The sequence below is a fragment of the Syngnathus acus genome, chromosome 20, assembly GCF_901709675.1.
Source record: "Syngnathus acus chromosome 20, fSynAcu1.2, whole genome shotgun sequence".
Taxonomy (NCBI): domain Eukaryota; kingdom Metazoa; phylum Chordata; class Actinopteri; order Syngnathiformes; family Syngnathidae; genus Syngnathus; species Syngnathus acus.
The window spans coordinates 1,523,869-1,541,110 of NC_051104.1; the positions used below are offsets into that span (position 1 = coordinate 1,523,869).

Genomic DNA, 17,242 nt, shown 5'->3' on the forward strand with positions numbered 1-17,242 from the left:
AACATATGACAATTTTTATCCCTAGTCTTAATTAGATTTTTATAAATACAACAGCCTGGGGTGACAAACACATAGGCAAATCATTATTTTACAGAAATAAGTAATTAAAACGTGACATTATCAGCAGGCGCGGAGGCCACCAGAGGGTAAACATCTTGCGTTGCCAGTTACAACCTTTTTTTTCTTCTTTTTATTACTATGCAAATGTTCGTTATGCCAGCCCGATCACATATGGCACTGACACCGGCGGTATTCGAAAACACAATAATTCCTGTATAATTATGAACAGGCATCTGCTTGCCTACCTCAATAGAGGTCAGAGGACCCAGGGTGAAGGGTGCTGAATTCAAATTTCAAAACAAACAGCAACTCTTGTCCAACATGCGAATGTTTATTTTAGGCTAGTTGGTGGCTTTTAGAGAGAGGGAGAAAAAACACTAACACGATGGACACGGAGGAAAAGCACAAATCTACTCCCAATTCTAGAGTTGGGTTGATCACGCTATCAAAGATCGAAGATTTCGTCAGTTTGAAACCAATCAGCCGCGGTGCTTTTGGCAAAGTTTATCTTGCACGGAAGAAATGCAATTCCCAGTTATATGCCATTAAGGTGAGTTGATATTTGCTTTACTGTATCGTATCTACTGTATTTACGATTGATTTACAAAGTTGCAATCAACCGCTTGTAGGCCATGAATAAAGCGGACATGGTGGATAAAAACATGACGGGCCAAATGAAGGCGGAAAGAAACGCACTGGCTTTGAGCAAAAGTCCCTTCGTGGTTCACCTGTTTTATTCTCTCCAGACAGCCACCAAAATCTACTTGGTAACTCACCAATCTTGCAAGATCACAATCACCGAAATTTTTCTGTGATGTCAAATTGACTCTTTTGCCATTGAAGGTGATGGAGTACCTCATTGGAGGAGATGTAAAGTCTCTCCTCAACGTCTGTGGATATTTCGACCAGGACATGGCGGTTAAGTACATCTCTGAGGTTGCCCTTGCTTTGGACTACCTCCACCGCCATGGCATCATCCACAGGTACAAACCGGTTGGGATGACGTATGTATGGAGTTCTAGGCGGCATGGGTGCAAATGCAGTGTCACTTTTTGCCTTTTTAGGGACCTAAAGCCAGACAACATGCTCATTTCCAACGAGGGTCACATCAAGTTAACTGATTTTGGGCTTTCCAAAGTGAAGCTTGGTAGAGGTAGGTCCAAACAGATTTACAGGGTGCATATGGAATGTTGACCGCTTTATCATTGATTTTTTTTTTTTTTCAGAACTGCAACTCACAGATATCCTAAACACACCATCCGTGTCCAAACCCACAAATTACTCTCGCACGCCGGGTCAAGTCATGTCTTTGATCACCTCACTTGGTTTTGTGAGTGTGAATTCCAGCCTTTTTTTTTTTTTTTTCCACGATGGTCTCGTTTGTTGTTGACTTATGATTCCTTCAAGCGCAGAATACCCCGGCAGACAAAAATAAACGCCACAGCAGCACGTCGGCCCTGTCCTGTGGCAAAATGATGCGGAAGAATAACTCCCTTGGCTCCCCCTCTGATACGGCAAAGGAGACCATGAGCTCACCGGCGTGCACTGCCTGGAGGAAAGGTGCTGTTCCCACCGTATCTGTTTGGTCCTGATCCATAAGGGAGACCATCCCACTTGATAGCTAGACGGGGAAAAAAAAATCACCTGATGATTTAAACAAAATTAGAATGTAGTACCTTGTCTATAAAAGATATTCTTCACAGGGCCGCACAGCTTCATGTTTAGTCCGCACAGCTTGGCCGTCAATCTGACGCCCATGCTGATGAAAACCAGGAAGCGCTTGGAGACCATGAGCGCGGGCAGCACCACCGACACAGAGGGAGGCATCAGCCCACTGTGGGAGTTCGAGGAGGTCAGATAAATGTGATAATAATCCTGAAAATGTGATGAGATCATAAATATTTCTTTTCTGTGCTCTCTAGAAGGAAAATGAGCCAAACCAACCGAAGGCAAGAGGACATTTAGAGTCCCCCGAGAAGCGGGAGGCGAGCGGCAAGCCAGAAACCGGCTCTCATTCCGCGCCGTCTGCCAAGCGTCCATTTTCCGAGGTGCAAGTAAGCCCGGAAGCTGTGGAGCCCCTCGCCAAGAAGAGCGACAAACGATGCTACCACGTCCCTTGCGAGACCTCCGCCGCTCACACTGGCCTGACCGGAGCCTTCTCCGGCGTGGGGATTGCAATCACCGGCCAGAACAGCGCCGTCGTCCCTAAGCCCTCCAATCCGGTCACCGTGGCCAAGAGCCTTTTTTGCGAAACGAAAGAATCGGCTCTCGAGGACAACTTTGAGAACGTGAAGTCGTTAGAAAGCAGCTTCGCGTCGCCGCAAAGCAGGTAATTGTGCATGTTAACAAAAGTTTTAAACACACTTAGCCATTATCCATCTCTCCCTGGCAGCGGGCTTTGCCGGAGTTTGACTCTGGATTTCGACGTCTCGGTGCTGGAGACGTCACTGCCCATTGACAGTCATGCCCCACCGGAACCCGTCGGACCCGCCCAAAGCAGTGCCTTACATTCCCCTGAAAAAGGCGGCGAGTTGTCCCTTCGACAGACTCGCTCCTTGTCGTCACCCCGCACCGCGGGTACGCCGGCGTCCCTCGACCGACCAGAGTGCTCCTTCCTGCGGCCGGTGGTGGCGTTCCGGAGCTACTGCAGCTCCATCAACCGCTCCAACGTGTCGCGACTCAGCGTGGGCTCCACTTTGGACGCGTCCTCACCCGATATCTGCCTCACCACACCGGTTCAGAGGAAGATCAGCTCTGGAAGTTCGCTTTATCTGGTGGGCTTGTACATAAATATTTTCTTACCTTTCTTTCTTACTAAAATGTAGTTATTTTACGTGATTGCGCATCTCCTCCTTGTAGACTCCTCGGACCATGTCCACCTCGCAAACCCCCTTACGGACTCCCAAGAGCGTGCGACGGGGGGCTCAGCCCATGGAGGGGGCACACATTTTAGGGACCCCCGACTATTTGGCTCCGGAGCTGCTTTTGCAAACACCTCACGGTAAGAGCGGATGCAGTTTTCTTTGAAATGGCAGCGGCACAGTGGGTGACCACTGTACGTACCTTTAGCTTTCACTGATCTCACAGCACTTCTTTGTGAGTTCCAGGGAGGCGTGGATGCGGTAAGGAAAATCACGTTTGCGCACAAGCGTGCTCGCTCGCATGGCCCGCCGCTAACACACTTTGTCTAATTCCGCCCTTTGATTTTTGGCTCGGCTTCAGCAGGTTGCAAATGACCGGGGCCGTTTGGATCTATTAACATGGAGCTCACGCTAATGGCTAAGATGCAAGTTGACGCAATTTCTGCTCACCTGGGGCTGCGTTGTTGTTCAAAGCAGAACTTTTAGCCACTGACGGAAAACACCGTCTAAAGTGGAAATGGACAGCAATTTAGTTTGACTATGGTGACTGTCAGCTGCCTTTTCTTTGGTGTTATTTTTGATATATGACGAGTCAGCCGGGTGAAATTTTAGGATGACTTATCTGAGACGACTTTTCAGATTGCATGGTGGACTGGTGGGCGCTAGGTGTGTGTCTGTTCGAGTTCCTCACCGGCGTGCCGCCCTTCAATGATGAGACGCCGCAACTGGTCTTCAAGAATATTCTCAACAGAGGTGGCTGCAATGTTTGTTTTTTTAAGCCACTTGTTCAAATCAAAATGTAATTTTTTTTAAAAACTTTTTTTCAGACATCCCCTGGCCCGAGGGAGACGAAGCGCTGTCGGACGATGCCAGCGACACCATTGAAATCCTCTTAACCATGGATAAGACCAAGCGGGCGGGACTCAAAGGTTTAAAACAACATTGGTTGCTCACACCTCATCCAGATTTTTCCCACGCTCAGATTTTATTTGAACCCCACCCCCCAACAGAACTGAAGCTCCACCCACTGTTCGAGGGCTCCGATTGGGAGAACCTTCACAAGCAACCCATGCCGTTTATCCCGCAGCCTGACGACGAGACGGACACGTCCTACTTTGAGGCCAGGAACAACGCGCAGCACATCGACATGGCCACCTTCAGTTCCTGTTAGTCGCCATCGTCATTTTAACTGCAGTTAAGACAAAAAAAACGTATGTGCAATCACTACTTTATATGATTTTTATCTCATGAAGTTCTTAAATTTATCAGTTTCCCATACGGGTGTCGGTTTAGTTTTTCTGTGGCATTTGTTTGAAGTTTAAAGTAAAGGTAGCACTTGCTGGAGAATGCTAATAATATATACAACACTTCTATATTTTTGTCTTGTTATTGTAATTTGAAACGCTGCTTCCAAACACAAAGCTGCTGCTTTTATGTCAGAAAGAGAAAGGCAAATAAAACTGTTTGTAACATCCCTTCTGCAGCCTTTTTCAAACAAGTCACGTCACTTTTGCATTATGAAACTTTTATTTGAGGCTTGGATTATGACATGCATACACATTCCAGTAGAAACTATCACTTGATTTATTCTGTTATTAAAACATAAATGGCTCTTTAAAGGATTAGCGCTTCTGCAAATCCGGCTAATATACTCCTTAATACATAACACACAAAATATTATATTTGAACGGGTAAATTGAATGGCTGTCACAAAAAGTCAGTTTGTGTTCAGAGTACAAGCAAATTAGATTTTACTGGGTTGAGTTCATGTTATTCGTATATTCATTTGGTCCATTTGCTACAAGGTGTGCACCTAAAAATGTAGAGGCACTTTCTACGTGGAGACCACCAGGATGAACCGAAATGCCGCACGGTTGTTTAGCTGCTAAACGCAATAAATATCAACTTAACACGTAAGGTTGCAACATTTTCAAAGTTGGAAACTTCCTATGGGAATTTTTAGGGACACTTCAAAAGGGACCTTTGTGGTATTTTCAGAAAGGGAGGTTTTGAGTGATTTATGAGTCAAATTTATTTGATTTCATTCATTTGATAAATGTTTCCTATTTGGAATATTTCCCAAATTCTCCATCTTAAATTACCATGGGAATTTACCAAAAATGTTTTTTTTTGCAAACCTATCAACGCAGAATTACAAAGAATGTCACACAGTACAGTAATTCTCAATCTTTCTTCTAAACTACCAAATGGTTACATCTTTTGTTTTAGCAGCATTGCTCCGGGCGACTAAAGTGAAAGATTAAAAATCACATCAAGCTCATAACAGAATCTGGCCCGCTTTGTGCAAAGTAAGCCCTAGTTGCTATGGAAACCGCCTTAACAACATCATCATCACATTCTTTAGTATGCACGTTTACTCACAAGACTCTTTTCTCCTTCTTTAGTGCAAAAGCAAACGTAGAAAGCGCTTTAGCCAACCTGCTAACCGGCGAGGATTTTTCTTGGTGGCCGTTTCCTCATTTCTTTCAGTTCAGTCGTCTTCAAGGGGAAAAAAGACAAAAAGAAAATAAATATGGCTGGGAGTTTTGAGTGAAGCAGCAGGTTTAGTCCAACCCGATGATGATGATGATGAAGGAGCAAAGTACCTTCTCCTCCTCTGCACGTAGAGGCCGATGAGCCAGTGCACCACGAAGGGCCACGCGACGGCAAAGGCCAGACTGCTGGGAGAAATGTCAAGAGGCCACCACGCTGGTCTCTACAACATCCGACAAATAGGGGGGGAAAAAATAGTCAGTGCTAGCAAAAAAATAAATAATAATAAAATCAAATAAAAAATAAAAGTACCCGGCTGTTCTTATTGACTGTTGTGGATGGGTGACAAGGAGACAGGACTGCTGACCGGGCCTGCAAAGAAAAGGACAAATGTTAACCATTCACTGGCGGCCATTAAATCTTGCTGTGACGTGCTTTTCTATTGTATTATTTTGGATAAATGGAAAAAAAACAATTCGGGACCTGCGTGGCGCTGAGGGCCTCCAGCGTGTGGAGCCTCTCCAGGACGCTTCGCATATCCTCCTGCAATTGGGCCAGCGCCGCCACGATCTGCTCATTGAGGCTGGCCACAGTGGTGTGGCCACGACGCTCGCTGCCGCCACCGCCGCCGTTGTCGTCCCCGCCGCTTTCGTGGGTGGGCTTCAGCGCCCTGAGCCCGTGGCTTTGAGACCTGGACCCTAAAAACCCAAAATCAAAATGACTTTTTTCTAAGCTAATAATTCCTGTTCAGGAACTTACCAACAGCATCTCATAATATCTTTTACCTCTGCCGCCTCCGATGACAGAGTTTGCCATTTCCACGTTGAGTCTGGACCTCTGCGTCATGCTCCCGCCGGCCTCTCCGTCCTCGCCGCCGCACCTGATGCCCTGCGGCGCCCCCTGTGGGTCGTTGCTGTCCACAGTCTCCTCCTCCTCCTCCAGGTCTTTCAGAGAGCAATTCTGCTCAGTGCTCTTTATGAATAAGCAAGAATAATATGTGCTTTGTCATGTCATAGTTGTACATGTAACATTTCCGCAATGAGTTCTTGCCTCATCCTGTCCAAACTGGTCCACCGAGTCACAATAGACTTCACTGTCCGAGTCACTGGCGAGCTGAGCGGGGCCCGTCACATCTTTGATGGCGTCTGGGAGGGGTGGGAAAGGTCAACACAGAAAGGTCACAGTCTGCCATCGTTTCATTAAAAGGCTGTCGTGGAGGGTCTGGGCTGGTGTGATATGCCACACAGAAAAACGCACCGGCACGGTGGCCGTTGAGCAGAGGTTGAGCGTCTGGTACATCCGGAGGCGCGAGCATGCGGTCGCCGTTTGTCAGATGCATCATGCCGTTGGCCATCTTGCCAGTTTCTACTTTGTGCGCTCTCGGCGAGCCTGCGAACGAACCTGGTCAGCGAAACAATTTCTCAGGTAGCCTCAATCGGATTACCTTTTTTGACCTCGTCGTCGTCTTCCTGAGAGTCGTCGTCGGATGTTTCTTTATTTTTCTCAGGCGTGGGCTTGGCGGGCCGAATCTCCAGTGTTCCGTTCAATTCCATGGTCCTGACGATGCTCTTGGCCATGCTCTTTGACGACACGGTGCTCAGAGTCGAGCCGAAACCTGCCGGCCGCACAACGTGCCGTCACCTTAAATGCCGGCGGAACATTTTCTGGCCCCCAATGACGCCACGACACTTTTCCTGTTGGCCATTATTTCCCAAGATTACGGGCTTTATAAGAATTCGACAGTGGAACCTCTGAAGTTCCCAGAAAACGTAATAGCGCTATTCAGCCCATGACATTGCTCTCAAAAATGCTTTTTCTTTGCCTTGGAAAATAGGGGGTGGGAACTGATCTCAGAGGTTCCTCTGTGTGCGTCAAGCAACATGAGCACAAAAAGAACCCAAGCTAGGAAGTCTTCGCTGCTACTTAGCACTGGTGGCTAACTGGCGCTATTCGATTCAAAACACAGTCACATGTACTTGCCTTCCAGCTGCCTAGCAAACTGTGTCAAACGGGCTGAGAGTGCATGCGACAGGAGACAGATTGCAAAATAAAAACAATTACGTTGAAAGATTGCAATTCAGTGAACTCCCATGACATCATTCATGTTGGCATTAAGCAATAAAATGCTTGAAGCAAGCACGCCTCGCCTCTAGCATGTGTTGGGTGTGTCAGTTATGCACAACCTGTGCTGAGGTCTGATATTTCTGTGATCTTTTTCTTCTCGTCTACCACTTCGTAGAAAGGTGCCAAGGTCTGCAGGAGTTCCTCGACCTCGCCTGTCACGGGCATGCCCTCCAAAATCTACACGCAAAAATCCATAGTTGAGTTCAACTCGTCAGAAAATGACACCTTGGGGAAGAGAACGTACCAGCTTCATTTCGTCAACGTAGGCTGCCATCGCTTCCTCTTTGGTCATTTCACCCAGAGAGTTCCACGCATTCCTTGATTAGTCACAATGAAAGCATTAATTTCATCATTTTTGCGGAAGCGTTCACATGGAGTGCCTTTGTTTATTTTTCATTTTAGGTCAGCCATGGCCACCAGCACTCCCAAAATAATTCTTAGAATTTCCCAACGGTCTCATGCAACTTCCTCCAAAATGTCATGGAATGGCAAGGGAACGTGCAAGTAAGAGCTCGAGTGGCATTTTCAACTCATTTTGAAGCTCTGTGTGGCCTGTGGCCAGCGAGGTTTCAAGTCCACAGGTCGGCAAATCCAGTGAATGAACAACGCATGTCGTCTGAGGGCAGAGAGCAACGTGCTGCACAATGTGTACACTGATTGTTGTTGTCCTACCATTTAGCTTTGCCGATGGCATCCCAGAATCCAGGCCGGGCGATGTTGCACTTGCCCACGGTGGCTTGCTTGTAGTAACTGTAGAACTTGAGCATCATGTCATTGGACGGCTGAAAAGAACCTGAAAAAAATGTTGTAGACTGTCAATGTGTTTCGCAACGGCGTTGTTGACAAAGTCTGCTTTGCAAAGTGGATTAGGCCTTTTTAAATCCAGTGCAATGCAAAGCTATGGCGTCAACGACGTGATCAAACAGTCGACTGGTTAGACTGGCCCGAACGACCTCCTCTAGTTCAGTTGTTGTTTGGCTCACCATCCGGAGGCAAACTCTTGATGACTTTGACAGCGGCGTCGAACCTCAGCTGGGTCAAATGCCTCTGCTCGTCCGTAACGGGCGACTGGGCCACTTCCATAGTGACAAGCGCCTTGTAATCCAAAGACATACAATGTTGGCTTTAGGTCGTCATGTTTTGCTCTAAACAATCAAAGCCCCACTCAACACTAAGGCAAAGATTGCGTTGTTGCAGTGAGGAAACAACGCACGACGAACCTCCTTGGACAAACCGTTAGAAACACCGCTCTTGAATATAATGCACATATTCCAGAACATTAGAAGATTCGAGGAACTAATGTCGTTTACCGTTAAAACTGTGACAGATTATCTGTACGTCAGAAGGGGAGCAGCCCGAAGACTTCGACCAGACGCCATGAAGAAGACAGTGTATAACAGGTACAGGTGCACACTGGGAAATGTAGTTGTTCCAGTTTGCTTACGAAAAGCAATCTCGTCAGATGAGAAACGTTGTCGGGAACTCTCGTGTTCAATTCAGGAAATGTCGCCAGAAAAAAATATGATGACGGAAAAAAAAAAAAAACTATTATATAGGTAACTGCTCGCAAAGGCAAACGTTTGAGCGGGCTGAGCGACCATTCTACGGTAAAGACTACAATTCCCAGGCTGCTCCTGTGGGCCCGCCGCGGACAGTGTGTGCGACCGAACCGTCGCGATAGACAAATATCTCGCGAGAGGAATCTCGCCTGGTGGAAAAGTGGGTCATTTCATAACTGAAGTGTGAACAAATTCTCCTGTGTGTCTAAATCGTTCGACTAGTGATTATTGATCATTCTAAAGTCAATTTAATTGAATAATTATTTTAATAGTCCCCCCCACCAACCACCCCAGCCCCCCGTTATAGTCCCTGGGAAGTGAGCGTTTCTGACAGTGAGGTCACCAAGCAGGAAGAAGAAAAACCGCTTCCGTACTTTCGCCGACGCTACCGAAACTACAAGCGCCAACTTCAACAAAAGTTAGCAAGACTTAATTTGAAACATTATGGCAGGAAAATTTCACGAACCATCTTCGGGTAAGTTGGCGACATATCTCCATTTTGACACCCTCGCCGGTTTAAAAAGTTCCAACTAATAAGGCGAACATTATTAGCCCTCCGACTAAACGCCGCGGGTATCGAAGCTTCGTTGACACATCTTAAATTACCTCGTCTTGGCTTCTTTTACAGTTATTACTATTATTAATTTGGTTATTTTTACCCCAGCAGGGATAGTTGCTGTCATTTCCGTGTGTCATTCCCTGACCGCCAAAAACACAACAAAGGCAGCTCGAACAGATCATGTTTCGGGCTCCCCCCACGCACAGGTCAAAAGTCATGCGTTCGTTTCATTTTATGTCTTCTTGATTTATATATATCATAATATTTTAAAGCATAGTGAGTGGTGGCAGGAAATGCTCACTTTTACGTCATTGAAGTCATTTGTCGTATTAAATAGTTCGAATTCCAGTCGACAGCCCTAATTTCGAATTGAAATTGGATGTCATGACAATCGTGGTTATGTTGATATGATTATACGTTTACATACACCTAAACTTCTAGAAAAGTCATAAATGTTATCATAAATTAGTCATATTATGATAATAGGTTATAGAATGTAGCTAGGGATAGTTTAAAATGCAAAATCCACTTTCCCCTGATAATTGGTTGAATAATTTATTAAAAAACATTTGATAGGTGCAGACCAAGTGTCCAATTTTCAGATTGTCAGTAAAATAATTGTTTTTGTTTATCTGATGGGATGATTTCACTTTTATTGTGACAGTCTTTTTCCCCCCCAATTCAAGCTTGATTCTGAATGTTGTGTAAATAAAATGAGTCCGTTCTACCATGTTTCAGTGACGGCGTCTGGCGAAAGTAACGGCCCCGAGCAGACACTGTCCCCGATGCGCCTGGTAGTCCTCGGCTGGCGCTGGCCCGGCAAGAGCTTGACGGCCAACACCATCCTGGGCCGCGAGGAGTTCCGGTTGGAGCGCGCCGCTGAGTTTAGCGTAACGCGGCACACGGAAGTGGCGGGGCGCCCAGTGACTGTGGTGGACACACCTGGCTGGTACTCTTCACAGGACACACCGCTCTCCTACAAGAAGGAGATTACCCACGGCGCCACCTTGTGCCCACCGGGCCCGCATGCCTTCCTGCTGGTCATCCCCGTGGGCATGTTCACAGAGGTGGACCGCGCCCGCATCGAGGAGCACGTTGGTCTGTTCGGGGAGCGGGTGTGGCGGCATGTCCTGGTGGTGTTCACCTGGGCAGACATGCTGCGGAACATTTCGCTTGAGCGTTACATCCGCCGCGAGGGCGCCGAGCTGCAACGCGTGCTGGAGAAGTGCCGGCGGCGCTACGTACTGGTCAACAACTGCGTTTTCCAGGAGCGGAAGCAAGTGGCTCACTTGATGGAGTGCGTGGACCGGATGGTGGCTGAGGAAGGGGGCCACTTCCAGCTCGAGGAGGACTCCCAGGCGATAGATGAGAACCGGAACCCGACCGGGGACGCCGTGCTGCAGCCCAAAGCGGACGACATAGGGACTTTAGCTGAAAAGGCCGCCGCGCTTTCCACCGAGTGATGCCCCCGCCTCGCTTTAGGTATGCCTGCACCATCGCCGACGCCCCAGCTGCCAGTGAACCGGATAAGATTATAAAATTGGAGAATTGTCGTGCTAAAACAGCTTTTACAAAAAGATAACTTTTAAAAAAAAAAAAAAAAAAAAGATTTATTGCTGCAATATGATTAATTTTCTCTTGAAAACATATTGGAATACAAAAAAAAACTGACTTGCTGTAGCGACTCCTGATAGTACAAGTGGAAAGTCTCAACATTCTTTTAACACTACAACTTTATTCCTGAAATCTTTTTTTCTGGAACAAAAAAAACAATACTTGATGAAATAAATCTAGTCAGTTTCAACAAACAACGTGGTCCTCAAAAACATGCAATTGTCATCATTTGACACGTTTTCCATTGTAAATAAAGTTTAAACATTCTAACTAATAATATGAGGCAAAAATGGACCAAAAATAATTTTAACTTTTTCCGGGGTCAAAACTTTCAAAGGAGTGATGTGACCGACATCCCCCAGCAGGTGGCGCAACAACTCATGTCACAGGGACGTGTGAGATTGTGCAAGTGTACCTTATGAAGTGTCCTAAATGGTCAGTGAGCGCCTTTGAGGCTTTTGCCTCCACTGCGAAAGACGCGTAGCACAAAAGAAAATCGTGCAGAACGACTTCACGTTTGCCCTGAAGGTGTTGCTACTGTTGTTGGTTTTTCTTAAGAACTGACTCGAGATTGCACTGGCTGACAGCTGGAGGTCATCTCTAGCCTCAAGTATGGTGTCACTTTATTTATTGATATAGTCATTGATTTATTCACCATATTTACTGCACAACTGTAAACAAAAGGAAAATCAAAATAGTAAGAATATTTGAGGTCAAAATAATCTGTTACACGATTAGCCAGTGGGATTACTAAATTAAAATGTTCTAAGTATTTTCGTACGGTTGTGGTTGGTGATTTTTCAGGTATTGACTCCCTTGACAGAAAACTAGACAATCAAATCATCGATGTGTAATGCTGTCCCTGCTCCTGTACTTCTGCTGTTTTGTTGTGTTCAATGAGCAGGAATGTCCATTTTAGTGACCAAATTGTCATTTTTCTGCACTTATAAAAGCACTCTGAGCCCTGAATGACGTCTCGCTCTCTCATTTAATCCGGTACAGCACGTTGGATATCGGAATGGCAAAGTGTTTTTTGTTTTTTTTTCCTCTCCAACCTTCCGCATACTTCCTTTTACGGAGGCCGGCGACCATTTTGTGTTCAACCTGTTGTCAAGCAAGTCATCCATCAAAAGCAAAAGCCGCCCAAAGCGTGAGTCAACAGAAACCGGTCGCTACAATAGAAACTAAAAAATAAAGGCCCATCCACACAGCTGTGACCACTGTCATATCACATTGCGTTATCGTATTACAATGTTTACTGACATTTTTTTTAAGCAGCTCTTATCAGGTGACATTCCTCATGGCGTAACTTAACAGCCGCATGACGGAGGCGTTTTGGTGCACGCTCAACGTCCTACTAGTGTATTTCGGTGGCACATCCGCCCGCTAATTGCGTGGTGGCGACAGATGCCAAATCAAACATCCACCAAGAGTGACTCATGCGTCACACATCTCGGGACGTGGTCAACATGGCGGACAAAAGACACGATTCATAACGCGCCGCTGCAGAGTTGCTCATTAGGCGGAACAATGATGCTGGGGAGGGGCCGGGTTGGGGAAGTTTTGCCCGAGTCGCGGCAATTAGCACGCTTCGTATGAGGTCACCTGTTAGCTTAATTCCAAGTGCCAAAAATTGTCATGAAATATTTTTTTTTGATGAATGAACGACATCGATAATTGTTTATATAGTCAATTTGAAGCCCCGCTTTGTGAAACCAAATCGTAAACCCAGAACCCAACTTTCCATAGAACCGAAAACCAATCCTAAACCCAGTTTGAGCGCATTTCCAGCGAGATGGATGGTTTTGTCAAACAAACGACTGGAAGTCATGGCAACTGGGCGTCACCACGGCGACTACCGCAGTTTGCATTCCCCATATAGATGTCACCTTGACACCCGTGACAGGAAACCCAGAAGGGTATTTGTCCATAGGCAGTGATGGAGGACCGCTCTCAGGTACGTACATGCACGTTTAAGAAAGGCGTGTCGGACAACACTGACTGCGTGTTTACATACGACGATGGCCGACCCCAACGAAAGAAAGACCGAATGAAAGATAACCTCACTTATTTGTGAGGTCATGCAGACGTCTCACCCTGTGATGATGATGGTGGTGGAGATGAAGGTTATTATTGTCGCTTGACCTCCCGGGAGCATCACGCAGAAGTCATTACGAACGTCCGTCCACCCACATTTGAGCACGTGGGCAGTAAATGAATGTTCGTCGACCTCACCTGCTTTATGGACCGGAACTATCGCGGGAGACACACTGTCTGGGCGTACACGTGTTTAAATAAACACAGGAGGGCGTGAAAGGTTTTTCCTCTTCCAAACAGAAAACAAATGGGAAGCACAGACAAAAAAAAAAAAAGAATCTAATTTGTGTGTGAGGGGCAAACAAGAAGGACAGTTCAGGGGTTGGACTTGAAAACGCTTGGCACCGTCGTCCTCGTGGAGAACATCCAAGTGCTCACATTCCTCCCTTTCTTGTCAGGGACTTCTGGGGTGGCCCGGGGCGTGATGCAAGGAAGCAGGGGAGGGGGGGGGTAGTGGCAGAAAACCAAACCTCTCTCTCTGAGTCCATTCAGACTCGAGAGAGGTGCACCGTCAGACACGTGGGACACATGGGGTTGCCAGTATTGGAAGTTGTCCCCAATTGACATCAAAATGGACGTTGCCTACTTTTTGCTGCTTTTGGCCTTAATGGGAGAGCGCCAGTTGGTCTGCGGAGGTTGTTTGGGTAAATGCTGCAGCGGCCGAGACCAGAGCTGCACCTCCAAGGACTGGAGGATGGATCGCGTCTACGGGACTTGCTACTGCGACCGCGGCTGCGTCGCAACACGGGACTGCTGTTCGGACTACTTTGCCCACTGCCCAGGTGAGCGCTGACAGGTACTTTTGGCACAGTAACGAGATGATAAGATGCACTCATGCTTATCTACTGTGGAAATATCTCACAGAGGTGGAACTGTTTGCCCAGCCGGGGCGAGCGACAAGTATTTGAAGAATGCGACTAAGTCGATCAGTTTAAGAAATTACAGCGTGGCTTGCACTGTATGTTGAAAGAAAGCTTTTTTTCCTCTTTCATGTTTTTACATTTCTACTTTAAATGGACTATTTTGTTGCTTTCTTTTTTTATGTCTCTATAAACCATAGGTGTCAAACTCAAGACCCGGGGGCCAGATACGGCCTGCCAAATCATTTTAGGTGCCCTGCGAAGACAAATTGTGCATCGACTTCATGTGTCAATACTAACATTACAAATTGTCTTCATTTTATAAAAATAGAAAAATTGCTAGAAATTTTTATTAGCATTCATCTTTTTAAAATATTTAAACAGTTTTTACTCGTCTCTGATTTCAAAAGTAGTTATTCATCAGTTTAGCCTGTACTGTATGAGCCTATAAGACGTTGACAATCATAATGGCCCTGCGAGGGAAACTATGAGTACAATGCGGCCTGCGACAACAATGAGTTTGACACCCCCGCTATAAGCGATGTCAGTCGGAACAAATCGTCTCTTGTTGGTTTACTGAGAGCTTAGCCGATTACGCCAATGTCCCCAACTCCAGCTCAGGCGTGTTCAGTGAAAGCTTGGAGCTTCTGGAGCGGCTGCGCCGAGCCATGCCGACCCTCCTGGCGCGTGCGGGTGCGACACATAGCCGAGCGACCCGCTAACGGTGGCGAGCCCTGTCCGGCCTTGGAGGAGCGGGCCGGCTGCATGGACTACAGAGACCGCCGGGGAACCCCGTGTGGACTGCACACAGGTGAGCGCAAGTTGTGTTGAAATGGCTTTGAATGCAGTCCCAATGATTGAGACCTTTGTTTTCAGGGCCTGCATTTATCACCAGCCTGGAGTTCGGCAAGGCGAGGCCCAAGATGGGCAGCTACGGGAGCCCTTTGGAAGTAGGGTGAGGGACTTTATACTCACCAGATCATTTATAGTCTGCTGCTGAGCACTTAGCACGGGAAACAAACGTCATCTTTACTCAGACCCTAACTCGCTTTCCCTCAGGTTCTGCGTGGAATTCTCTTTGGAGTCACGCTCCCCTCACTGCACATCAGAGAACCGTCCGCATACACGTTGGATGCGCTACATCACCGAAGGTTTCACGGTGTGTGTGGCGTGCCAGCCGCCCGCCATGCGCAACCACAGCCAAGGTTGCCAAGGAGACGGCCAGGACATGGACAGGTTAGCGTCCATGTCATAATGGTTTGACCTACCGCACAGCAAATCATATGACACATTTGTTTGGGCTGCAGGGATGCTGTGCTGCAGTGGCAGGCGGTGGGCAACGCTCGGTGCAGCGGCACGTGGAGGAGAATCCGCAAAACGCAGCAGTGCACTTGTCCACCGCAGCACAGCTTTGTCTTCATCTGACCGAACTTGTATAAAAGGTCCCTCAAAAAGACTCAGTGAATATAAAACATGGCGATAAATGGCCTCCCCGAAGGACTTCAGAAAATATCTGCCAAAAGGCACAATCTGTAAAATAATATACTTTTTTGGGAGGGGGATTATACCTACTTATTGTATTTTTTTTTCTTCTCGACCTTTTTATATTTATTTATTCCAATCACGTTTTCACTGTTCTAGATCATTAAACTGGCAACAAAGGAAAGATTTGCACTAAAAAAAAAATCTCACATGTAAGCGCTCTGTATGTATATATTTGCCACATGACGTTAGCTAAGCTGATGACTTACAATGCAAAAACAATTTTGATGTGAACAAGAAACGGCACACAAAGTAAATACTGTATTCTAACTCTGCCCTCTAGTGGCACATAATCTTAGTGCATGTTAGTCCACTTTGTGGGTCATCTCCAAAACCCTCCGGCGGTCGTTTAGCATCAAACTCATAATCCTGCCAATTGCTTTTTCGATAACCCTAACCCGCACCAGTCTACTGACGTCATAAATAAATACATAAGAAAAGAGGACCACCAATTGAGGCTCATTCTGTTAGTCCAACTCACCCGATCATTTCCTCTCCCGACTGACAAAGTGTCGACATCTGTAAAACAGGAAGACAATGATTTAATTTGTCATTCAATGATAATAAAAACACGTATACAAAAATATTAGTAAAGTCAAATGGCTTCATTGAAGGTATCGTGACTCCTCTGATGTTATTTGTCGTCTTCGTCGTTCTTATTGTTTTATCGTTGTTGTCGCTGGCTTGAATTTACAATTTTGAATTTACAGTGTAGGCTGAGTAATTACAATTGTTCGAATACATTTAATTTTCAAATAAAAATGTGCCTCGTACAAATATATGATACACATGTGCTTCCGACTCCTACCGCTAGATGGAGGCACAGCACTTCATAATACCAAGTCACATTGGCTCGCTGTTATTTTGTATACTACGACGCACTTTAATAATCGCATGCCTTTATGAATTACGATTTTTCGAGGGTCAGTCTTGAAGTATTGGGGAAAAGACAGTAAATTGGAGAACGCACCAAACACAAGTTGTTATATGTACATTTATTTGTTATTCTGCATATATTAATAGACTTGGTGTTGGTGGGCGAACATGGAAACAAGACAACAAAGTGTTCTGCGGCCACATCATCCTATGGACTACAACATGCATACAAAGATGTCGCTTTGTACAGAAACTCTTATGTGTGTGTATGAGTTTGTGATCAGGAGCCATTCTCTCAGAGAAAATAAAAGACACAAGCTATGTACAATAATAATCATCAATGGTAAAGTCAGTGCATCAAGGGAACATGAATGCTGAGGAGAAACAGTCGTGTCTAATTTAAATATACAGTGGCGTAGCGTGGGGCTGTTATAGTCCGAGGTACAGTTGCCCAAAAAGGACAAAAAAGACCAAAATAAATGTTGTGTATTACATTTGCAAACCCTGTGATGTTTCTTGAGCCAGATGGAAGGGCGACGAGCACCCTCAGGCCTTGGTTTAGCTTCAGAAAACAGGTGAGCCATGATTGGTCGTAAC

The 17,242-nt window shown here is 46.1% G+C and overlaps 4 protein-coding genes across 7 annotated transcripts; 3 read left to right on the top strand and 1 right to left on the bottom strand.

Moving 5' to 3' along the window:
• Nucleotides 1-62: 62 nt before the first annotated feature.
• Nucleotides 63-4,396, top strand: mastl (microtubule associated serine/threonine kinase-like). Of its 2 annotated transcripts, XM_037280229.1 has the most exons (14): nt 63-610; nt 690-827; nt 904-1,043; nt 1,125-1,213; nt 1,287-1,390; nt 1,473-1,620; nt 1,764-1,912; nt 1,983-2,389; nt 2,453-2,834; nt 2,920-3,061; nt 3,168-3,182; nt 3,561-3,674; nt 3,749-3,850; nt 3,932-4,396. In XM_037280229.1, exons 1-14 carry the CDS (start codon nt 446-448, stop codon nt 4,090-4,092), a joined length of 2,256 nt encoding a protein of 751 aa, XP_037136124.1. In that variant the 5' UTR covers nt 63-445; the 3' UTR covers nt 4,093-4,396. The 2 variants fall into 2 exon arrangements, with proteins under 2 accessions (XP_037136124.1, XP_037136126.1); XM_037280231.1 differs by lacking the exon at nt 3,168-3,182.
• A 29-nt stretch (nt 4,397-4,425) lies between these two features.
• Nucleotides 4,426-9,020, bottom strand: acbd5a (acyl-CoA binding domain containing 5a). 2 transcript variants are annotated; one of them, XM_037280296.1, is made up of 13 exons: nt 8,849-9,020; nt 8,522-8,633; nt 8,211-8,331; nt 7,783-7,855; nt 7,598-7,715; nt 6,859-7,029; nt 6,672-6,803; nt 6,465-6,559; nt 6,200-6,386; nt 5,898-6,112; nt 5,727-5,786; nt 5,528-5,637; nt 4,426-5,420 (listed from the first exon to the last, which is right to left on the bottom strand). In XM_037280296.1, exons 2-13 carry the CDS (start codon nt 8,619-8,621, stop codon nt 5,408-5,410), a joined length of 1,395 nt encoding a protein of 464 aa, XP_037136191.1. In that variant the 5' UTR covers nt 8,622-8,633; nt 8,849-9,020; the 3' UTR covers nt 4,426-5,407. The 2 variants fall into 2 exon arrangements, with proteins under 2 accessions (XP_037136191.1, XP_037136190.1); XM_037280295.1 differs by having other exon boundaries at nt 6,672-6,815; nt 8,849-9,019.
• A 368-nt stretch (nt 9,021-9,388) lies between these two features.
• On the top strand, nt 9,389-12,239 carry LOC119139541 (GTPase IMAP family member 9-like). Of its 2 annotated transcripts, none has more exons than XM_037280349.1 (2): nt 9,389-9,572; nt 10,395-12,239. In XM_037280349.1, the coding sequence occupies exons 1-2, from the start codon at nt 9,542-9,544 to the stop codon at nt 11,117-11,119; spliced, it is 756 nt and encodes a 251-aa protein (XP_037136244.1). In that variant the 5' UTR covers nt 9,389-9,541; the 3' UTR covers nt 11,120-12,239. The 2 variants fall into 2 exon arrangements, with proteins under 2 accessions (XP_037136244.1, XP_037136245.1); XM_037280350.1 differs by having other exon boundaries at nt 9,404-9,592; nt 10,396-12,239.
• A 1,442-nt stretch (nt 12,240-13,681) lies between these two features.
• On the top strand, nt 13,682-16,386 carry LOC119139539 (somatomedin-B and thrombospondin type-1 domain-containing protein). Its single transcript, XM_037280347.1, has 5 exons — nt 13,682-14,149; nt 14,844-15,038; nt 15,104-15,182; nt 15,287-15,463; nt 15,535-16,386. Exons 1-5 carry the CDS (start codon nt 13,939-13,941, stop codon nt 15,650-15,652), a joined length of 780 nt encoding a protein of 259 aa, XP_037136242.1. The 5' UTR covers nt 13,682-13,938; the 3' UTR covers nt 15,653-16,386.
• The last annotated feature ends 856 nt before the right edge of the window (nt 16,387-17,242 follow it).

Bases quoted from the DNA above. Each gene is read 5' to 3' on its own strand.
- acbd5a (XM_037280295.1), bottom strand. From the start codon at position 8,621: ATGGAAGTGGCCCAGTCGCCCGTTACGGACGAGCAGAGGCATTTGACC. The intron at 7,030-7,597 runs GTTGTGCATAAC...TGCGGCCGGCAG, and splicing joins AATATCAGACCTCAGCACAG to GTTTCGGCTCGACTCTGAGC. The intron at 6,816-6,858 runs GTAATCCGATTG...TTCGCTGACCAG, and splicing joins CGACGACGAGGTCAAAAAAG to GTTCGTTCGCAGGCTCGCCG.
- LOC119139541 (XM_037280349.1), top strand. From the start codon at position 9,542: ATGGCAGGAAAATTTCACGAACCATCTTCGG. The intron at 9,573-10,394 runs GTAAGTTGGCGA...ACCATGTTTCAG, and splicing joins ATTTCACGAACCATCTTCGG to TGACGGCGTCTGGCGAAAGT.
- LOC119139539 (XM_037280347.1), top strand. From the start codon at position 13,939: ATGGACGTTGCCTACTTTTTGCTGCTTTTGGCCTTAATGGGAGAGCGC. The intron at 14,150-14,843 runs GTGAGCGCTGAC...CCCCAACTCCAG, and splicing joins CTACTTTGCCCACTGCCCAG to CTCAGGCGTGTTCAGTGAAA. The intron at 15,464-15,534 runs GTTAGCGTCCAT...TTTGGGCTGCAG, and splicing joins GACGGCCAGGACATGGACAG to GGATGCTGTGCTGCAGTGGC.
- mastl (XM_037280229.1), top strand. From the start codon at position 446: ATGGACACGGAGGAAAAGCACAAATCTACTCCCAATTCTAGAGTTGGG. The intron at 1,391-1,472 runs GTGAGTGTGAAT...CTTCAAGCGCAG, and splicing joins TGATCACCTCACTTGGTTTT to AATACCCCGGCAGACAAAAA. The intron at 1,913-1,982 runs GTCAGATAAATG...TGTGCTCTCTAG, and splicing joins CACTGTGGGAGTTCGAGGAG to AAGGAAAATGAGCCAAACCA.